Here is an 18,410-nt window from a genome sequence, read left to right as displayed (position 1 = left end):
TTTTTGCTGATAAGCAGTCAAGTCAGTGGTTTGTTTGGATTTACGCCATTTTCTCTCTGCTGCTCTGAGCCCTGCCCTTTGGGTTCTGATGACCTCAGTGAGCCAGGGACAAGGTGGAGTATTACGAATAGGCTTAGACACCAGAGGGCAGAGTTTGTCCAGAGAGGAGGTCAGTGAGGAGCAGAATGTGTCTGTGGCCTCGTTAACAGTGAGTGTGAAGGACTCGTTACATGAGGCTAGTGCAGCTGAGACCTCGTCAGACAGCTGTGTTGGGTCAAGTGACTGAAGGTTTCTGCGGTATGATCTTAATTGAGTAGTAGATTGTTGAAGTTCAGGTAAGCCAAGTGAGAACTGAATGAAGTAGTGGTCAGAGAGGTGTCTTAGTGTGACCTGCACATTCACCACGCTATGAAAGAATCATGGAACATTACGAGACGGAGCTGTTTGAAAGCTGGAACTACACTCCAGACATGGCTGCTGCACTGTGTCACTCCGCCCAGTGGTTTACTCAAGAAATAGTTTCGAGTATTTGCTTCATGTGTCGTAATGTTACATTATTATACATGATTATTTCATAGCGTGGTGAATGTACAGGTCACAACTTGTCCACGGGAGCGTTTTGGAGTTGTTGGGTTGTGTTTTTGATGAGTTTGATGAGGGAAAGCCAAAAATTCTGTCTGCTAACATTGCCTTAGCTGTGCAGCTGGTTTAATGGTCCCCCCAGATCTAGAAACAGCTTGCACAGACACCTAAAAGAAACGAACCTATAACTGAGACTATAGGGATTATGGCAATGTTGAAAAATGTTGAAGTATCCCTTTAACAAGGATATCTTAAATCATCAGGATAAGTTCACGTTTTTTTACTGGAGGAGATCTGCAGACCTCAGACTGATGGGACAGTTAGAACAGATCAGATCATCTAGGGGGCCGGATTTGGCCCCCGGGCCTTGAGTTTGACACCTGTGCTTTAAAGCCTAATTCCTAAACCATTCTCTTTGTTTCTAAAACCTTCTAATAAAAGCCATAAAAAGCAAAATGGCAGTAACTTTTCAGGTGTATATTTTTGTATTATTTTTGATTCATTTCCACATCCATCAGACTACAGCCTAAAGGTTTTTAAGGAGGTTACTGATCATGTTGATCAGATAAAGCTGTAGCCCTGACCTCTACTGTAGAATTATTATCCAATAAAGATTATTACTGGTGTTTTTAAGGAAAGTACCATGAGTTGGAGTTCCCTCCACCATTTTTGAGCTCATTATTTGTAAATAAACCTTAAACTTGGTGCATTGATAAAAAGAAAGTAGAGCTTTAGCAGAAGAAAGGCTTTTAATAAAAAGACCACGTCTCTGGATCTAGCACTCATTCAGACTTCTGTTTCATCCTGATGCTGCTGCCGCGTTTAAATCCATGCTGGTTCTCATTCAGCTACACGCCACATTTTTACAAATGAATGAAAAATAAAAGTCTCACCCTGACATCAAGATTCAGAGCCTTTAGTAAATGTAGCTCAGGTTCCTCCATGTCTCTGCTCTTTGCTGAAAGCTTTCTGCACCTTGACTGGAGACCACCTGTGCACTGAAAAAAATGTTTTGTTGATCCTACTTAATTTTATTAATTTTAGCAGTTGCACACAATATGTTTATCTAGATCTAGATTTAATTTTTGTTGACTGAACTTAATGTTTTTAAGTAATCTCAGATGAATAATACAGGTAAGTTTAACTTAATAATTCTGTGTAGCAGGTGCTAAAATTTTTAAAGAAAAGTCAACTAAACCCAGGTTAGACAGACTTAAAGGAATGGAGTTGAATTAACTTAATTTTATCAATTTTAGCAGTTGCACCAAAGACATTTGCCTAGATTCCACGTGTGTTTTTTATAAAGTTGACTCAACTTATTATTTTTAAGTAATTACAAATAAGAGGTATATTTGCTCACTGTACACTGCACAGTACTCACTGATGAAGGTTTTCATCATTTCTCCTAAGGTGGACTAACTTGTGCAATCATTTGTAGCAGTGACTGTCATCCACTGAACCAGCAGGTGAAATTTCACCAGTGTCAGTGTACCATCCACCAGTCACTGACATTAACAACAATAGCTGTGTCCTCTTTAGGCAGGACGTCTTTAACTGAGACAGCAACTTCACTCATGGTGCATTTTATTTACTTATTTTATTTAATCCCTAAGTAACCAGGAGAAAACCTCACTGATATTAAAAATCTCTTTTTCAAGGGTGTCCTGGCCAAAACAGCAGCAGCAAACTGAGTGCAAAAAGGTTTAGTGCCCAAAGGCATTCTGGGAAAACTGCAAATTTGTCATGCACATGCTCACACAGGGCAGTGTATGGTCCTCATTTGAACACAATTTTTTAATGTTATTTTAACACATTTCAAACCAACTTATTTGAACACAGTTTTATTTTGTTACTTTTGCACAGTTAAAATCAACTCATTTGAAATGGAGACAGCACATTTTGAAATTCGTCAAAAAATATGAGAAGGCTTGAAATACACATTTAAATCAGTGAAACAAACTTAATAATTATACGTTACAAATACTAAGGGTCCAAATCTGTTTTTTCAGTGTGCTAAGTTAACCTGATTGGACATCATTCTAAAGCCCCGCCCCTCTCTTTAGAAGGCCTCACAGCTGATCTTATCAGAGCAGAAACCAGGGGTCAGAGGTCAGAGGAGCTGCAGAGACTGGATTGTTGACAGGCACAGATCTGGGGAAGACTACAGAAACATTTCTGCTGTTCTCAAGGTTCCAGAGAGAACAGTGGCCTCCAGAATTCTCACATGAAGAAGTCTGGACCAACCAGGACTCTTCTAGACCTGGTCATCAGAAGACCTAGAATCTGATGGTCCCTCTGACTGAGCTCCAGAGATCCTGGTTCTAGAAGACCAACCATCAGTGCAGCCCTCCACTGATCTGGGCTTTATGGAGGAGAGGAGACATGAAGACTCTCAGGAGTAATATCTGTTCTTGTCAAAACTAGCACTGATCTTTTCCATCCTTTTTCTCTTTCAGGTTGCCAAAACAGACTACAGCTGGACCAGGACCCAGTGTTGGATAGACTGTGCTGTTTGGATGTTTTTCATGACCTAACCTTTGGAAATAAACTCTGAGTAGTCAAAGGATTTGCTATACACCGAGGTTTTTGGCATACAGTTGTCCAGGATCTCCAGAAGGGATGGAGACTGAAGAGAGGGAGGATGTCTCACAGAAACCCAGCGCTAATATCAGAACCGAAGCAGAGGAGGACGTGAGCTCTGGCCACACCTGTGGAGTATGTGGCCGCAGCTTCCCTCTCCTCAGCTCTCTGTCCCAGCACATGAGGAGACACACCAGGGAGAAACCATACAAGTGTCCGTACTGTGAGCACAGAACAGCACAGAAGGGCAGTCTGAAGGCCCACATTCGTAGCCACAAACTGGGCCTGTTCAGCCAGAACCTCAGTGACAAAGCCAGAGAACTGGAACAGGAGCAGAGAGACAACACGGAGACGTCAAACCCTGCTGAAACGATCGGCACAGCTGCCAAAGCTCACAAGGTCAACGGGAAGGTGAAGAAGAAAGAGACAAAGAAAAAAGTGAAGGGGAAAGACTGGTGCGAGGCTGATGGAGACTCCTGTACCTGCACCATATGTGGCCAGGTGTTCCCTCAGGTTCTGCTCCTGAAAACCCACATGAAGAGGCACCGGAGCTCACAGGATCACGGCTGCCGGATTTGTGGTCGGCGTTTCCGCCAAGCTTGGTTCCTCCAAAGTCACATGCGCATTCACAGGGTCAAAGCCCAGCTCAGAGGTGGCAAAAGCAATGACCCACCTGCCACTATAAATGGAGTTCCTCAGGACCCAGAATCACTCGTTAATGAAGAGTGCCTCTACGAGCTCTGTGCCGGCTGTGGGAACTTCTTCTTTGACAGAAAGACTCTGAGAATTCATGAAAAGCTGCACAAACTAAACCACAGCCGCTCTCAGGGACAAAACCCAGCACAGGAAGATACTGATTCCTCTGAGCCACACGACGCTAAGACACGTTTCCTAGAAAGCCTAAACCTCATGTCTGCTGAAAAAACAGAAGATACGGAGGACAAGTGTCTGGGCAGGCGAATCCCAGAGCTGGATCCAGTCTGTAGCTACCAAGCTTGGCAGCTGGCCACTAAGGGCCGGCTCGTAGAGGTCACAGAGAAATGTCTGGGATGGGAGGAGAGGCTGGCAGATGCTGAGGTGGCTTATGACACAGAGAAGGGTGAGTACGTACCCCTGAAGCAAGAGAAGAAGAGGAAGCAAATCGAAACCTCTCACTCCAATATGAAGAAGATGAAGAGTGATACCGGCCTGGATCAGACAGACGGCCCGGCCCACACTAAAGGAGGGGACAAGAAGGTCTGCCTCAAGGACCGGATCCTGTTGAATGGACTGGGTCATGCTTTTTATGAGGCGCTGCAGGCTAAGAGAGTTCAAGATGTTCAATTCACAGCTAAACAGACCAACATGAGCCAAGACCAGGAGGGTAAGTCAGAAACCACACAACCATACCCACATCCTAAATAAAATGAAATACACAGATAATAAATAACTAATCATCTGTGCAGCTATCAGGACAACAGAAGGACTGCTTTAGATCCCAGCCTTTATCCTGAGTTAGCACAACATAGAGAAACGTTGTTTCTGCTGTTCATTAAAGGTCAGGCCAGCCATTCAGAGCAGCTCTTCTCTGAACGTAAGGGAATGTCAGTCTAACACTGGAGTGTGACATCGAGGTCCTCTAGTGGATGTACTCTGTTATTACAACAACAGTAATGGCCCTATGGCCACATTATTTCAATTTAACTGAAGAAACATCTGCAGATAGATTTCCTGTGTAGGATCCCAGTCATCCAGGTCATGGTTATCCAACGCTCATCAAATGGCATCTGGACTGGTTCCAAGTTCATGAAGACACTCACCTCTTCTCCAGAAGGCTTCTTCAGTTCTGAGAGTGACTGGGGAAGTCAGAGTCTATAGTCTAGGTCAGTGGTTCTCAACTGGTGTGGCAGGGCACACTAGTGTGCCTTGAGGCAATTCAAGGTGTGCCTTGGGGATCTGGCTGGGCCCCTGAAAAACCCCAGAGAATGGGCCCTCCCCAGCTGTTATTTATTGATCATATCAGTGTGTGTGTGTTGGATCAGTAGCATTGTTGCTAGCACCCTGGCTAACAGTTACCTCATTTGGCAAGCTATTATTGAGTGGAAATTGGTGTTTAAATTAGTAATTCATGCCACTCTTAACCAAGTTAACCAATTTTTCTACCTATTTTACCACTTATTTTAACAGCTTAAACCATTTTTGCTGCTTTTTTTTGTTGCAATTTTGCAACTTTTTGCAATACTTTTGACCCAATTTTGCAACTTCTTGCCACATTTATCCCATTTTGGCTACATTTTTGACATTTTTTTCCATCACTTTTAACCTCTTTTTACCACCTTTTAGCAACTTTAACCCTTTTTGCCACTTTTCTGCCACTTGTAACCTATTTTGCCACCTTTTTGCCAATTTCCACTCACTTTGCCTTTGTTTGGTCACTTTTTTACCCAATTTTGCCCATTTTTAAAATAATTTTTAACCCATTTTACCACCTTTTACAAGATAAAACCCTATTTGGCCTCTTGTGACCCCTTTTTACCACCGTTTAGACACTTTCAACATGTTTTTGCCACTTTTAACCCATTTTTGGCCCCTTGTGCCAATTGTTAACCATTTTTTGACTCTGTCTTGTCACTTTTTGCCCAATTTTGCCATGTTTTTTTCATCACTTTTAACCAATTTTTGCCATCTTTTGCCCTCCATTGCCACTCCCAGTTGGTTGCTTTATCTCCCCTTATGGGTCACCTTGAATGTTACATATTTATAGTCTATTTTGTATTGATGTGAATATGGTGTGCCTTGAGATTTTGGCTTAACCTTAGGTGTGCCTTGGGTGAAAGAAGTTTGAAAAACACTGGTCTAGGTTGACCATTGCTATGCAAATGAGTATGAGGGTCCTACTGTAGATACGAATGTGCGTGGAACTCCTGGTACTGTGATGATAATAGCAAAAACTGTTATTTCCAACGGCTCCACCCTTAATCTGCAGAGTTGTCTCACCACAAGTGACTCAGTTAGAGAAGTCCTACCTGTGAGGAACCACATCATGACCTGAACTCTGTCTAGACCAAACAGACTTCAGCCTGTCACTAAGAACAGTTAAAGTTTAGAAACATAACTGAGATGTGTTCACTTTTTAATCTTATCTGAACTTAAAGTGAAGAGCACAACACTGAAAAGCTTCTGTAACTGTATAACGCAATCTTTAGTTTACTGAGGTCGAAATGTGGTTTCCACTTCTTTTTAAGGCAGTCAGTGTGATTTTTTTTAAGTGTATGTTATTAATCCTCCCAGCTATAATGGAGAGTCCATCCTTCAGACCGTTTCTTCTGTCTTACAGATAAGCCATTCTTCTGTGAGCACTGTGACTTCCACACTGTCGACGCCTCTCTACTCAGGTCTCACCTGCTCCTGCAGCACCAGGACTTCCTGGTCCCCTACAACAAACACAGCACTATTCTGGACAGCTTCAGTCCAAGTGGTCCCAAAGCCTCCAGATACATGGACTACCTCAGAAACAGGAGCACATTGCTCAGTCAGCCATATTGGAATCCTTACACATGTCTGCCTGTCCAGGACATTAAAACAGAGAGGCCAAAAGCTACCGAGGTCAAAGTTCAGGGACAGACTGATGCTGAGAGTCTCCTTAATCTGTCGTCCTTACCATCAGATGAAGGAGAGAGTTCTGTAAACCTCAAATTAAAAACAGAAGGACTGGTTAGACGCCAGTGCCCCTACTGCTCCCACACCAGCACCTACCCAGAGGTGCTGTGGATCCATCAGCGGGTGTCACACAGGGTGGATGGCAGCAGCTCCATGGCACCAAAGTGGGCTCCGAGTACCAGCAGCTTAAAGAGTCTGAAGACAGGGGCCCCCTGGAGACGTACGGGGCCTCCACCGTTCCTCGAAGGGAAGGACTGTCCTACTCTGCCCGCTCCAAAAACTCAGCGCACACAACCTCCAGGGGCCACAGCTGCCAGCAACAGCAAACAGTCCACTCCCAAGAGCCAGTCAGGGGTCCCTAAGTCCAAGTCCAAGGATTCTCGCTCTGCAGAGGGGACACAGTCGAGTGGGAGGACAGGACTCCTACCTCAAAAGAAGTCTGGAGAACATAACCAGGTAGCAGAGGGGGCAAGTAAAAGCTCCCAGGCTACTCCATCCAGCAGTACTGTTTACAGCAAGAGTTCCCGAGGTTTCCAGCCAACCAGCAGTCCCAAACCCAGAAGCCACAGAGCCACTGTGGAAGCAAACTTCCCACAGGAGGGTTTGGGTTTTATGTTGACCAGAAACCATGGTGGGACTTCATCAAACACAGCCCCAGACAGAGCCCATTCTCGCAGGCAGTCATGTGACTCGTCCTCAGGTCCTAAGGGTCCTGATCTGTGGTCTGCCATGAACATGTGGGGTCACAAAGCATATTTAGAGCCACTCCGGTTCATTCAGGGAAAGAGTGAGGGAGCAGGAGAAATGCCAGTGGACATCGATATTTTGAGTCTGCTGAAGAATTACAGTCCCCATGAACTCACCACTCTCTACCAGCACTGGGGGTTCATCGACCCCAGGATTGACTCACAAGGTGAGAACATTTACACAGCACATGCATATTCATGTCTACAGACTGTTTCAAACTGGTGTGTTCCATTAAATATGGTCAGTCTTTGTTTAGTGAACCATGAAAACACTGAGAGATGACGACACATGCTCTTTTGCACTTTTTCATTTCACAGCAATGCTGCAGTTAAATGGAAATTATGGAAAAGAAGTCCATTCCACCTCTGAAGCCTCCAAAAAGGTATGTATTCTGATCATTTTAGCTGGATGGATAAAAAAAATGTCAAACAATTATGGAGCTATTATTGATGCAAAGCATTTGCAAATGCCGACACAGATCTGTGCACAGATCTGCAAATGCGTGGACAAATCGGTCCATAGTTTGCAGATTTTTGCGAGCTTTTATAGGTCTTGGGACCAATTTGCAAGTATTTTTTTTACAAATTTACAAATCTTTGCATGCATTTGCACAAAAAAAATGAGGCAGCCTCTCCTGTGAGCCTGTGCTGAGGGCAACAAAAACCCAATTCTTTACACTTACAGATCTTAGTAGTGCCCTGCAGAAGTGTTGCATAAGACACGTGTGAAAGACAGCAGATGGAGGCAGACTTCAGCTGTGAATGAAGTCTGAGTATTCTGACAAAGCAAAAAAGAGTCCATTTCTAAACCAAGATCAACCAAGTCATAGTCTACACCTCAGTCCACATGTTACAGACCACAGGTCTGCAAGCATCTGGGGAAATACAAAGTACAAAATTTACAACTCTTTTGACAGATTTGCTAATCTTGGCACATATTTGCAGATCTGTACACACACATACTTGCAAATCTGTACACACAAATAATTGCAGATGTGTACGCACACATAATTACAGATCTGTACACACACATAATTGCAGATCTGTACACAGACATAATTACAGATCTGTACACACATTTTTTGCATATCTGTACACACACATAATTGCAGATCTGTACACACACATAATTGCAGATCTGTACACAGACATAATTACAGATCTGTACACACATTTTTTGCATATCTTTACACACACATAATTGCAGATCTGTACACACAGATTTTTGCAGATCTGTATGCACACATTTTACAGATCTGTACAGACATTTTTGCAGATCTGTACACACACATATTTGCAGATCTGTACACACACATATTCGCAGATCTGTACACACACATTTTTGCAGATCTGTACACACACATAATTGCAGATCTGTACACACACATTTTTGCAGATCTGTACACACATAAATGCAGATCTGTACACACATTTTTGCAGATCTGTACACATACATATTTGCAGATCCGTACACACACATAATTGCAGATCTGTACACACACATTTTTGCAGATCTGTACACACACATAATTGCAGATCTGTACACAGACATATTTGCAAATCTGTACACACACATTTTTGCAGATCTGTACACACACATAATTGCAGATCTGTACACACACGTATTTGCAGATCTGTACACACGCATAATTGCAGTTTGTACACACACATATTCTCAGATCTGTACACACATATCATTTCAGATCTGTACACACACATAATGACAGATCTGTACTCCATTGGCAGATCTGTATGCACACATTTTTGCAGATCTGTACACACACATATTTGCAGATCTGTACACACATGTATTTGCAGATCTGTACACACGCATAATTGCAGATCTGTACACACACATATTTGCTGATCTGTACACACACATAATTGCAGATCTGTACACATACATAATTGCAGATCTGTACACACACATATTTGCAGATCTGTACACACATTTTTGCAGATCTGTACACATACATAATTGCAGATCTGTACACACACATTTTTGCAGATCTGTACACACACATAATTGCAGATCTGTACACACACATATTTGCAGATCTGTACACACGCATAATTGCAGATCTGTACACACACATATTTGCAGATCTGTACACACACATTTCTGCAGATCTGTACACATACATAATTGTAGATCTGTACACACACATATTTGCAGATCTGTACACACACATACTTGCAGATCTGTACGCACAGGTAATTGCAGATCTGTACACACACATAATTGCAGATCTGTACACACACATAATTTCAGATCTTTACACCATTTTTGCAGATCTGTATGCACACATTTTTGCAGATCTGTACACACACATATTTGCAAATCTGTACACACACATACTTGCAGATCTGTACACACACATAATTACAGCTCTGTACACACATTTTGCAGACCTGTACACACGCATAATTGCAGATCTGTACACACACATATTTGCAGATCTGTACACACACATTTCTGCAGATCTGTACACACACATAATTGCAGATCTGTACGCACACATAATTGCAGATCTGTACACACAGATTTTTGCAGATCTGTACACACATAATTACAGATCTGTACACACATATTTGCAGATCTGTACACACATAATTGCAGATCTGTATGCACACATAATTGCAGATCTGTACACACACATAATTGCAGATCTGTAGACACACATAATTACAGATCTGTACACACATTTTTGCAGATCTGTATGCACACATTTTTGCATATCTGTACACACACATAATTGCAGATCTGTACACACTGATTTTTGCAGATCTGTATGCACACATTTTACAGATCTGTACACAAATTTTTGCAGATCTGTACACTACATTAATTGCAGATCTGTACACACACATAATTACAGATCTGTACACACACATTTTTGCAGATCTGTACACACACATAATTGCAGATCTGTACACACACATTTTTGCAGATCTGTACACACACATAATTGCAGATCTGTACACACACATTTTTGCAGATCTGTACACATAATTGCAGATCTGTACACACACATTTTTGCAGATCTGTACACACACATAATTGCAGATCTGTACACACACATAATTGCAGATCTGTACACACACGTATTTGCAGATCTGTGCACACGCATAATTGCAGATCTGTACACACACATATTCTCAGATCTGTACACACACATAATTTCAGATCTGTACACACACATAATTACAGATCTGCACACACATTTTTGCAGATCTGTACACACACATATTTGCAGATCTGTACACACACGTATTTGCAGATCTGTACACACGCATAATTGCAGATCTGTACACACACATAATTGCAGATCTGTACACACACATTTTTGCAGATCTGCACACACACATAATTACAGATCTGTACACACACATAATTGCAGATCTGTACACACACATATTTACAGATCTTTACACACACATAATTGCAGATCTGTACACACAGATTTTTGCAGATCTGTACACACATAATTACAGATCTGTACACACATATTTGCAGATCTGTACACACATAATTGCAGATCTGTATGCACACATAATTGCAGATCTGTACACACACATAATTGCAGATCTGTAGACAAACATAATTACAGATCTGTACACACATTTTTGCAGATCTCTATGCACACATTTTTGCATATCTGTACACACACATAATTGTAGATCTGTACACACTGATTTTTGCAGATCTGTATGCACACATTTTACAGATCCGTACACAAATTTTTGCAGATCTGTACACTACATTAATTGCAGATCTGTACACACACATAATTGCAGATCTGTACACACACATTTTTGCAGATCTGTACACACACATAATTGCAGATCTGTACACACACATTTTTGCAGATCTGTACACACACATAATTGCAGATCTGTACACACACATTTTTGCAGATCTGTACACACACATAATTGCAGATCTGTACACACACATAATTGCAGATCTGTACACACACGTATTTGCAGATCTGTGCACACGCATAATTGCAGATCTGTACACACACATATTCTCAGATCTGTACACACACATAATTTCAGATCTGTACACACACATAATTACAGATCTGTACACACATTTTTGCAGATCTGTACACACACATATTTGCAGATCTGTACACACACGTATTTGCAGATCTGTACACACGCATAATTGCAGATCTGTACACACACATAATTGCAGATCTGTACACACACAATTTTGCAGATCTGCACACACACATAATTACAGATCTGTACACACACATAATTGCAGATCTGTACACACACATATTTGCAGATCTGAACACTCCATAATTGCAGATCTGTACACACACATATTTGCAGATCTGTACACATGCATAATTGCAGATCTGTACACACACATATTTGCAGATCTGTACACAAACATAATTGCAGATCTGTACACACACATATTTGCAGATCTGTACACACACATAATTGCAGATCTGTACACACATAATTGCAGATCTGTACACACACATACTTGCAGATCTGTACACACACATAATTATAGATCTGTACACATTTTTGCAGATCTGTACACACACATATTTGCAGATCTGGACACACACATACTTGCAGATCTGTACACACACATAATTACAGATCTGTACACACATTTTTGCAGATCTGTACACACACATATTTGCAGATCTGTACACACACGTTTTTGCAGATCTGTACACACACATAATTTCAGATCTGTACCGACATTTTTGCAGATCTGTATGCACACATTTTTGCTGATCTGTACACACACATATTTGCAAATCTGGACACACACATTTTTGCTGATCTGTACACACACATAATTACAGATCTGTACACACACATAAATGCAGATCTGTACACACATTTTTGCAGATCTGTACACACACATATTTGCAGATCTGTACACACACGTTTTTGCAGATCTGTACACACATAATTTCAGATCTATAAAGACATTTTTGCAGATCTGTATGCACACATTTTTGCTGATCTGTACACACACATATTTGCAAATCTGGACACACACATTTTTGCTGATCTGTACACACACATAATTACAGATCTGTGCACACATTTTTGCAGATCTGTACACACATATTTGCAGATCTGTACACACACATATTTGCAAACCTGTACACACACATAATTGCAGATCTGTACACACACATAATTACAGATCTACACACACATAATTGCAGATCTGTACACACACATTCTTGCAGATCCGTACACACACATATTTGCAGATCTGTACACACACATAATTGCAGATCTGTACACACATGTATTTGCAGATCTGTACACACGCATAATTGCAGATCTGTACACACACATTTCTGCAGATCTGTACACACACATTTTTGCAGATCTGGACACATACATAAGTGCAGATCTGTACACACACATATTTGCAGATCTGTACACATATTTTTGCAGACCTGTACACAGACATATTTGCAGATCTGTACACACGCATAATTGCAAATCTGTACACGCACATAATTGCAGATCTGTACACACACATTTCTGCAGATCTGTACACATACATAATTGTAGATCTGTATACACACATATTTGCAGATCTGTACTAACACATAATTGCAGATCTGTACACACACATAATTGCAGATCTGTACACACATAATTGCAGATCTGTACACACATTTTTGCAGATCTGTATTCACACATTTCTGCAGATCTGTACACACACATTTTTGCAGATCTGTACACATACATAAGTGCAGATCTGTACACATACATATTTGCAGATCTGTACACACATTTTTGCAGACCTGTACACACACATATTTGCAGATCTGTACACACGCATAATTGCAAATCTGTACACACACATAATTGCAGATCTGTACACACACATTTCTGCAGATCTGTACACATACATAATTGTAGATCTGTACACACACATATTTGCAGATCTGTACACACACATAATTGCAGATCTGTACACACACATAATTGCAGATCTGTACACACATTTTTGCAGATCTGTATTCACACATTTCTGCAGATCTGTACACACACATTTTTGCAGATCTGTACACATACATAAGTGCAGATCTGTACACATACATATTTGCAGATCTGTACACACATTTTTGCAGACCTGTACACACACATATTTGCAGATCTGTACACACGCATAATTGCAAATCTGTACACACACATAATTGCAGATCTGTACACACACATTTCTGCAGATCTGTACACATACATAATTGTAGATCTGTACACACACATATTTGCAGATCTGTACACACACATAATTGCAGATCTGTACACACACATAATTGCAGATCTGTACACACACATAATTGCAGATCTGTACACACATTTTTGCAGATCTGTTTTCACACATTTTTGCTGATCTGTACACACACATATTTGCAAATCTGGACTCACACATACTTGCAGATCTGTACACACACATAATTACAGATCTGTACACACATTTTTGCAGATCTGTACACACATATTTGCAGATCTGTACACACACATATTCGCAGATCTGTACACACACATAATTGCAGATCTGTACACACACATAATTGCAGATCTGTACACACACATTTTTGCAGATCTGTAGACACACATTTTGCAGATCTGTACACACACATAATTGCAGATCTGTACACACACATATTTGCGGATCTGTATGCACATATTCGCAGATCTGTACACACACATAATTGCAGATCTGTACACACACATAATTGCAGATCTGTACACACACATTTTTGCAGATCTGTACACACACATAATTACAGATCTGTACACACACATATTTGCAGATCTGTATGCACACATTTTTGCAGATCTGTACACATACATTCTTGCAGATCTGTATACAGATTTTTGCAGATCTGTACACACATAATCACAGATCTGTACACACATACTTGCAAATCTGTACACACACATATTCGCAGATCTGTACACACACATAATTTCAGATCTGTACACACACATATTCGCAGATCTGTACACACACATAATTTCAGATCTGTACACACACATTTTTGCAGATCTGTACACACACGTTTTTGCAGATCTGTACACACACATAATTGCAGATCTGTACACACACATAATTGCAGATCTGTACACTCACGTATTTGCAGATCTGTACACACACATAATTGCAGATCTGTACACACATGTATTTGCAGATCTGTACACACGCATAATTGCAGATCTGTACACATACATAATTGCAGATCTGTACACACACATATTTGCAGATCTGTACACACATTTTTGCAGATCTGTACACACACATAAATGCAGATCTGTACACACACATAAATGCAGATCTGTACACACAGATTTTTGCAGATCTGTACACACACATCATTACAGATCTGTACACACACATATTCTCAGATCTGTACACACACATAATTGCAGATCTGTACACACACATTTTTGCAGATCTCTACACACACATTTTTGCAGATCTGTACACACACATAATTGCAGATCTGTACACACACATTTTTGCAGATCTGTACACACACACATAATTGCAGATCTGTACACACACATAATTGCAGATCTGTACACACATTTTTGCAGATCTGTATTCACACATTTTTGCTGATCTGTACACACACATAATTACAGATCTGTACGCACACATAATTGCAGATCTGTACACACACATAATTGCAGATCTGTACACACACATAATTACAGATCTGTACACACACATAATTGCAGATCTGTATGCACACATTTTTGCAGATCTGTACACACACATAATTGCAGATCTGTACACACACATAATTACAGATCTGTACACACATAATTACAGATCTGTAAAGACACATTTTTGCAGATCTGTACACACACATAATTACAGATCTGTACACACACATAATTACAGATCTGTACACAGACATAATTGCAGATCTGTACACACACATAATTGCAGATCTGTACACAGACATAATTGCAGATCTGTACACACACATAATTGAAGATCTGTACACACACATAATTGCAGATCTGATCTGATTGTAGATTTTGTCTTCATTGGCTTTATTTACATGTAGAGTGTAACTCTGACCTTCCCTGCCTGTTAACCTTCCTGGATTAAGATCACTATAATCCTTCTCTCTCTACACTGACCGTCTGTGCTCGATCTCTGACATGTACCTGTCTTCATCAGTCATTTCTCTGCACATGTGCAGATGGAGTCTTATCATATATGGTGTGCCTGGCTCTCTCTAACTCCCCTGTTTTCTCAGAGAGGCTGACAGGATGAGGCAAACACACCCTCAGGGTAGAAGAGGCCCAGCATCTCCGCATGTAGTGTCATCAGCCTGTCAGTCAGGCCTACCCTGGTTCTACCTACCTCTGTTCTAGATTCTTCTCTTCCCCATGGACTTATAAGTGGGCAACTTTGTAAGACTGTAGCTGAGCTCTCAGTCAGGAGGAGTGAGGAATTATAGAGATCATTGGCATTAGGCTGTGGGGGATGCTCAATTACTTTGATTTTCTGCTTCCCTTAGGTTTTATCATTAAAGGTAATCTGTCTTTCCATGTTGGTGACACACAGATAGTCCTCCTGCTGGGACCTGGTGGTCTTACTAACCTAGCTGCTGTTTTTAACTGTCTCAAAGATATTAGAAGGTGGATGGCCCAAAGTTTTTTTTTTTTTTTTTTTTTACAATTAAATGATTCAAAATCAGAAGTGATTTTATTCAACTACCCTCAGGAATCCCTCAGATCCACAGTCCACTGGAAATGTAGAAGTAATCTTTGATGTGAACCTCTCCTTTCAAAAACACGGAAAGAGTGGTACAGTCCTGCTTCAGGACCAGAACTATCTCTAAAATCAAACCCATCCTGCCCCCTGCTGATCTGGAAAAATCTTACACTCTCTAATATTCCCCCGACTGGACTACTGTAACTCCCTCCTCTCTGGCATTACCCAAAAATCCCTCTCCCACCTCCAACTGGTCCAAAACGCAGCAGCTAGGCTTGTAACTGGTTTTAACAGACGGCACCACGTCACACCCTTCCTCTGGCTCCTCTGGCTCCCTGCCACTTCAGGAACTGGTTTTAACATTTACTGATCACTTTGAAGCTCTTATGGGTTTAGACCCGGGTTATATCACTGAGATGCTGACCCCCCCCTTTGGTTCCTCGGGGGGTTCCTGGCTGTTCCAAAGTTGAGACTCAAGCTTGGACATGTCCATGATTAGCCAAAATACTGACTTTGATGCATTGTTAGTTCTTGTGTAGCATCCGATTTAAAATTTACTACTCTTTCAAGTCATTGAGGACAGTAATATCCCATTGACTCCCATTCAAACCACATTTTTCCGAATATGGCAATTAAAATATATTAAAATTATACATTGATATTTTTTCTGCTTTTTTTGATCAACTTAAGTTCTAATGAAAACAATCTATTATTGAATAATTTTCAGGATTTTAACCCTTTAAATACCAGTTTGGTTACAGGATGGTCATATTCTTTTCTAAAAAACCCTATACATGAATTGTTTTTGAGATAACTAATGTTGGGGGGGGCAGCAAAATATTGATTTTGATGCATTTTTTAGTTTTTGTGTAGCATCTAATTTAAAATTTACTACCCTTTCAAGTCATTGAAGACAATAATGTCCCATTGACTCCCATTCAAACCACATTTTTTGATCTCATAGCTATTGCATGATATAATCATGCATTCTGTAATGTTATGGTTTCATTTTTGAGAAAAATTGTCAAATCTGTCATTTTTACTGTTCATCACTAAAATCAGCCATTCTCCCACTATAGGCCTATGCATGAAAAGTCTGTCATTTCATTAGTTTTGTGCTTGTAATCTAAGCGCTCCTCCTCTCTCTGGTCTCCTGCAGGTGAACAGCCGCTCCTCCTCCTCCTCCTCAGGGTCTCTTCATAAAGGAACGTGAAGATGCACGCCGCTCCTGTTGGCCTCCAGCCTGAACAAAGAGGCCGTCTGTTCTGGAAGGAATCAGCCATAACACCTGAAAGAACAGAGGCTCATAATGCACAATATATGCAAACCACTGAGGTGGACGCTGGTTTAGTTCTCTGCTTGTTTCCTTTGGAGCTTCATGCATGCTCGTGTTTCTGAAGGTTTTAGATGTTTTAATGCAGACGCAGATGAAGGTATGCTTTCTTTAAATGACTTAGTTTATGTGTGTGGGTGGGTGGATGGGGGGGGCGCTCGGGTAGGAATTACATGTGAAGCTACATTAACCAGGAGACAGACCTCTGTGTTTAGTTAAGACTGAGCTTGTACAGGATAGATCAGCTCCATGAAACCAGGATGTCAATGAGAGAAATTCAAATGGCTCCAATATCTAAAAGCTTCACCTCTACCAGATCCGGGTTCCTGCAGATCCTGGAACAGTCTGAGATAGTCTTAAAAGGAACCCTGCATGATCAGACCAGTTCATCTTGTTGGATAGATAGTTGTATCTCTAGTTTGTATATTGAACTTAAAAACTCATGAGATATCTGCATTTGGACTCATTTGAGTTTATAAACTCACCAGGAGGCCGCCATGTTTTGGTCCACACTCGTACTGTGACATCACAGGGCTTTGGTGGATCCTCGCCGTTGCTATAGTAACCGCTGTTTCAGACTGGCAGCCAGTGTTAGAGCTGCATCTCAGAGACTCTCCACGTCTCATGCACAGAGAATTTTAAGATTTGAGATCTCTTCTATTCTTTCCTTGCACATCAAGATGTTATCATCAAACTAGACAGGAAAATGATGAATACAGAGCCGTATTTACCTTGTTGTAGCAAATATTTACGTCCACATGGGTAGAATATGTTTGAAATCAGTTTC

General features: G+C 40.9%; 1 protein-coding gene across 1 annotated transcript; it reads left to right on the top strand.

The window, feature by feature from the left end:
• Positions 1–3,201: 3,201 nt before the first annotated feature.
• LOC121524219 (zinc finger protein 516-like) lies at positions 3,202–17,536 on the top strand. The gene is made up of 4 exons (XM_041809493.1): positions 3,202–4,525; positions 6,479–7,714; positions 7,866–7,930; positions 17,450–17,536. Exons 1-4 carry the CDS (start codon positions 3,202–3,204, stop codon positions 17,501–17,503), a joined length of 2,679 nt encoding a protein of 892 aa, XP_041665427.1. The 3' UTR covers positions 17,504–17,536.
• Positions 17,537–18,410: the final 874 nt, after the last annotated feature.

The sequence above is a fragment of the Cheilinus undulatus genome, linkage group 16, assembly GCF_018320785.1.
Source record: "Cheilinus undulatus linkage group 16, ASM1832078v1, whole genome shotgun sequence".
Lineage (NCBI taxonomy): Eukaryota > Metazoa > Chordata > Actinopteri > Labriformes > Labridae > Cheilinus > Cheilinus undulatus.
Note: the sequence above shows the minus strand (reverse complement) of the source record. Positions and strands in the feature narration are given on the sequence as shown.

Coding starts and splice junctions, on each gene's coding strand:
- LOC121524219 (XM_041809493.1), top strand. CDS start 3,202: ATGGAGACTGAAGAGAGGGAGGATGTCTCACAGAAACCCAGCGCTAAT. Junction 7,715..7,865: donor CCCCAGGATTGACTCACAAG/GTGAGAACATTT, acceptor TTCATTTCACAG/CAATGCTGCAGTTAAATGGA. Junction 7,931..17,449: donor CCTCTGAAGCCTCCAAAAAG/GTATGTATTCTG, acceptor GGTCTCCTGCAG/GTGAACAGCCGCTCCTCCTC.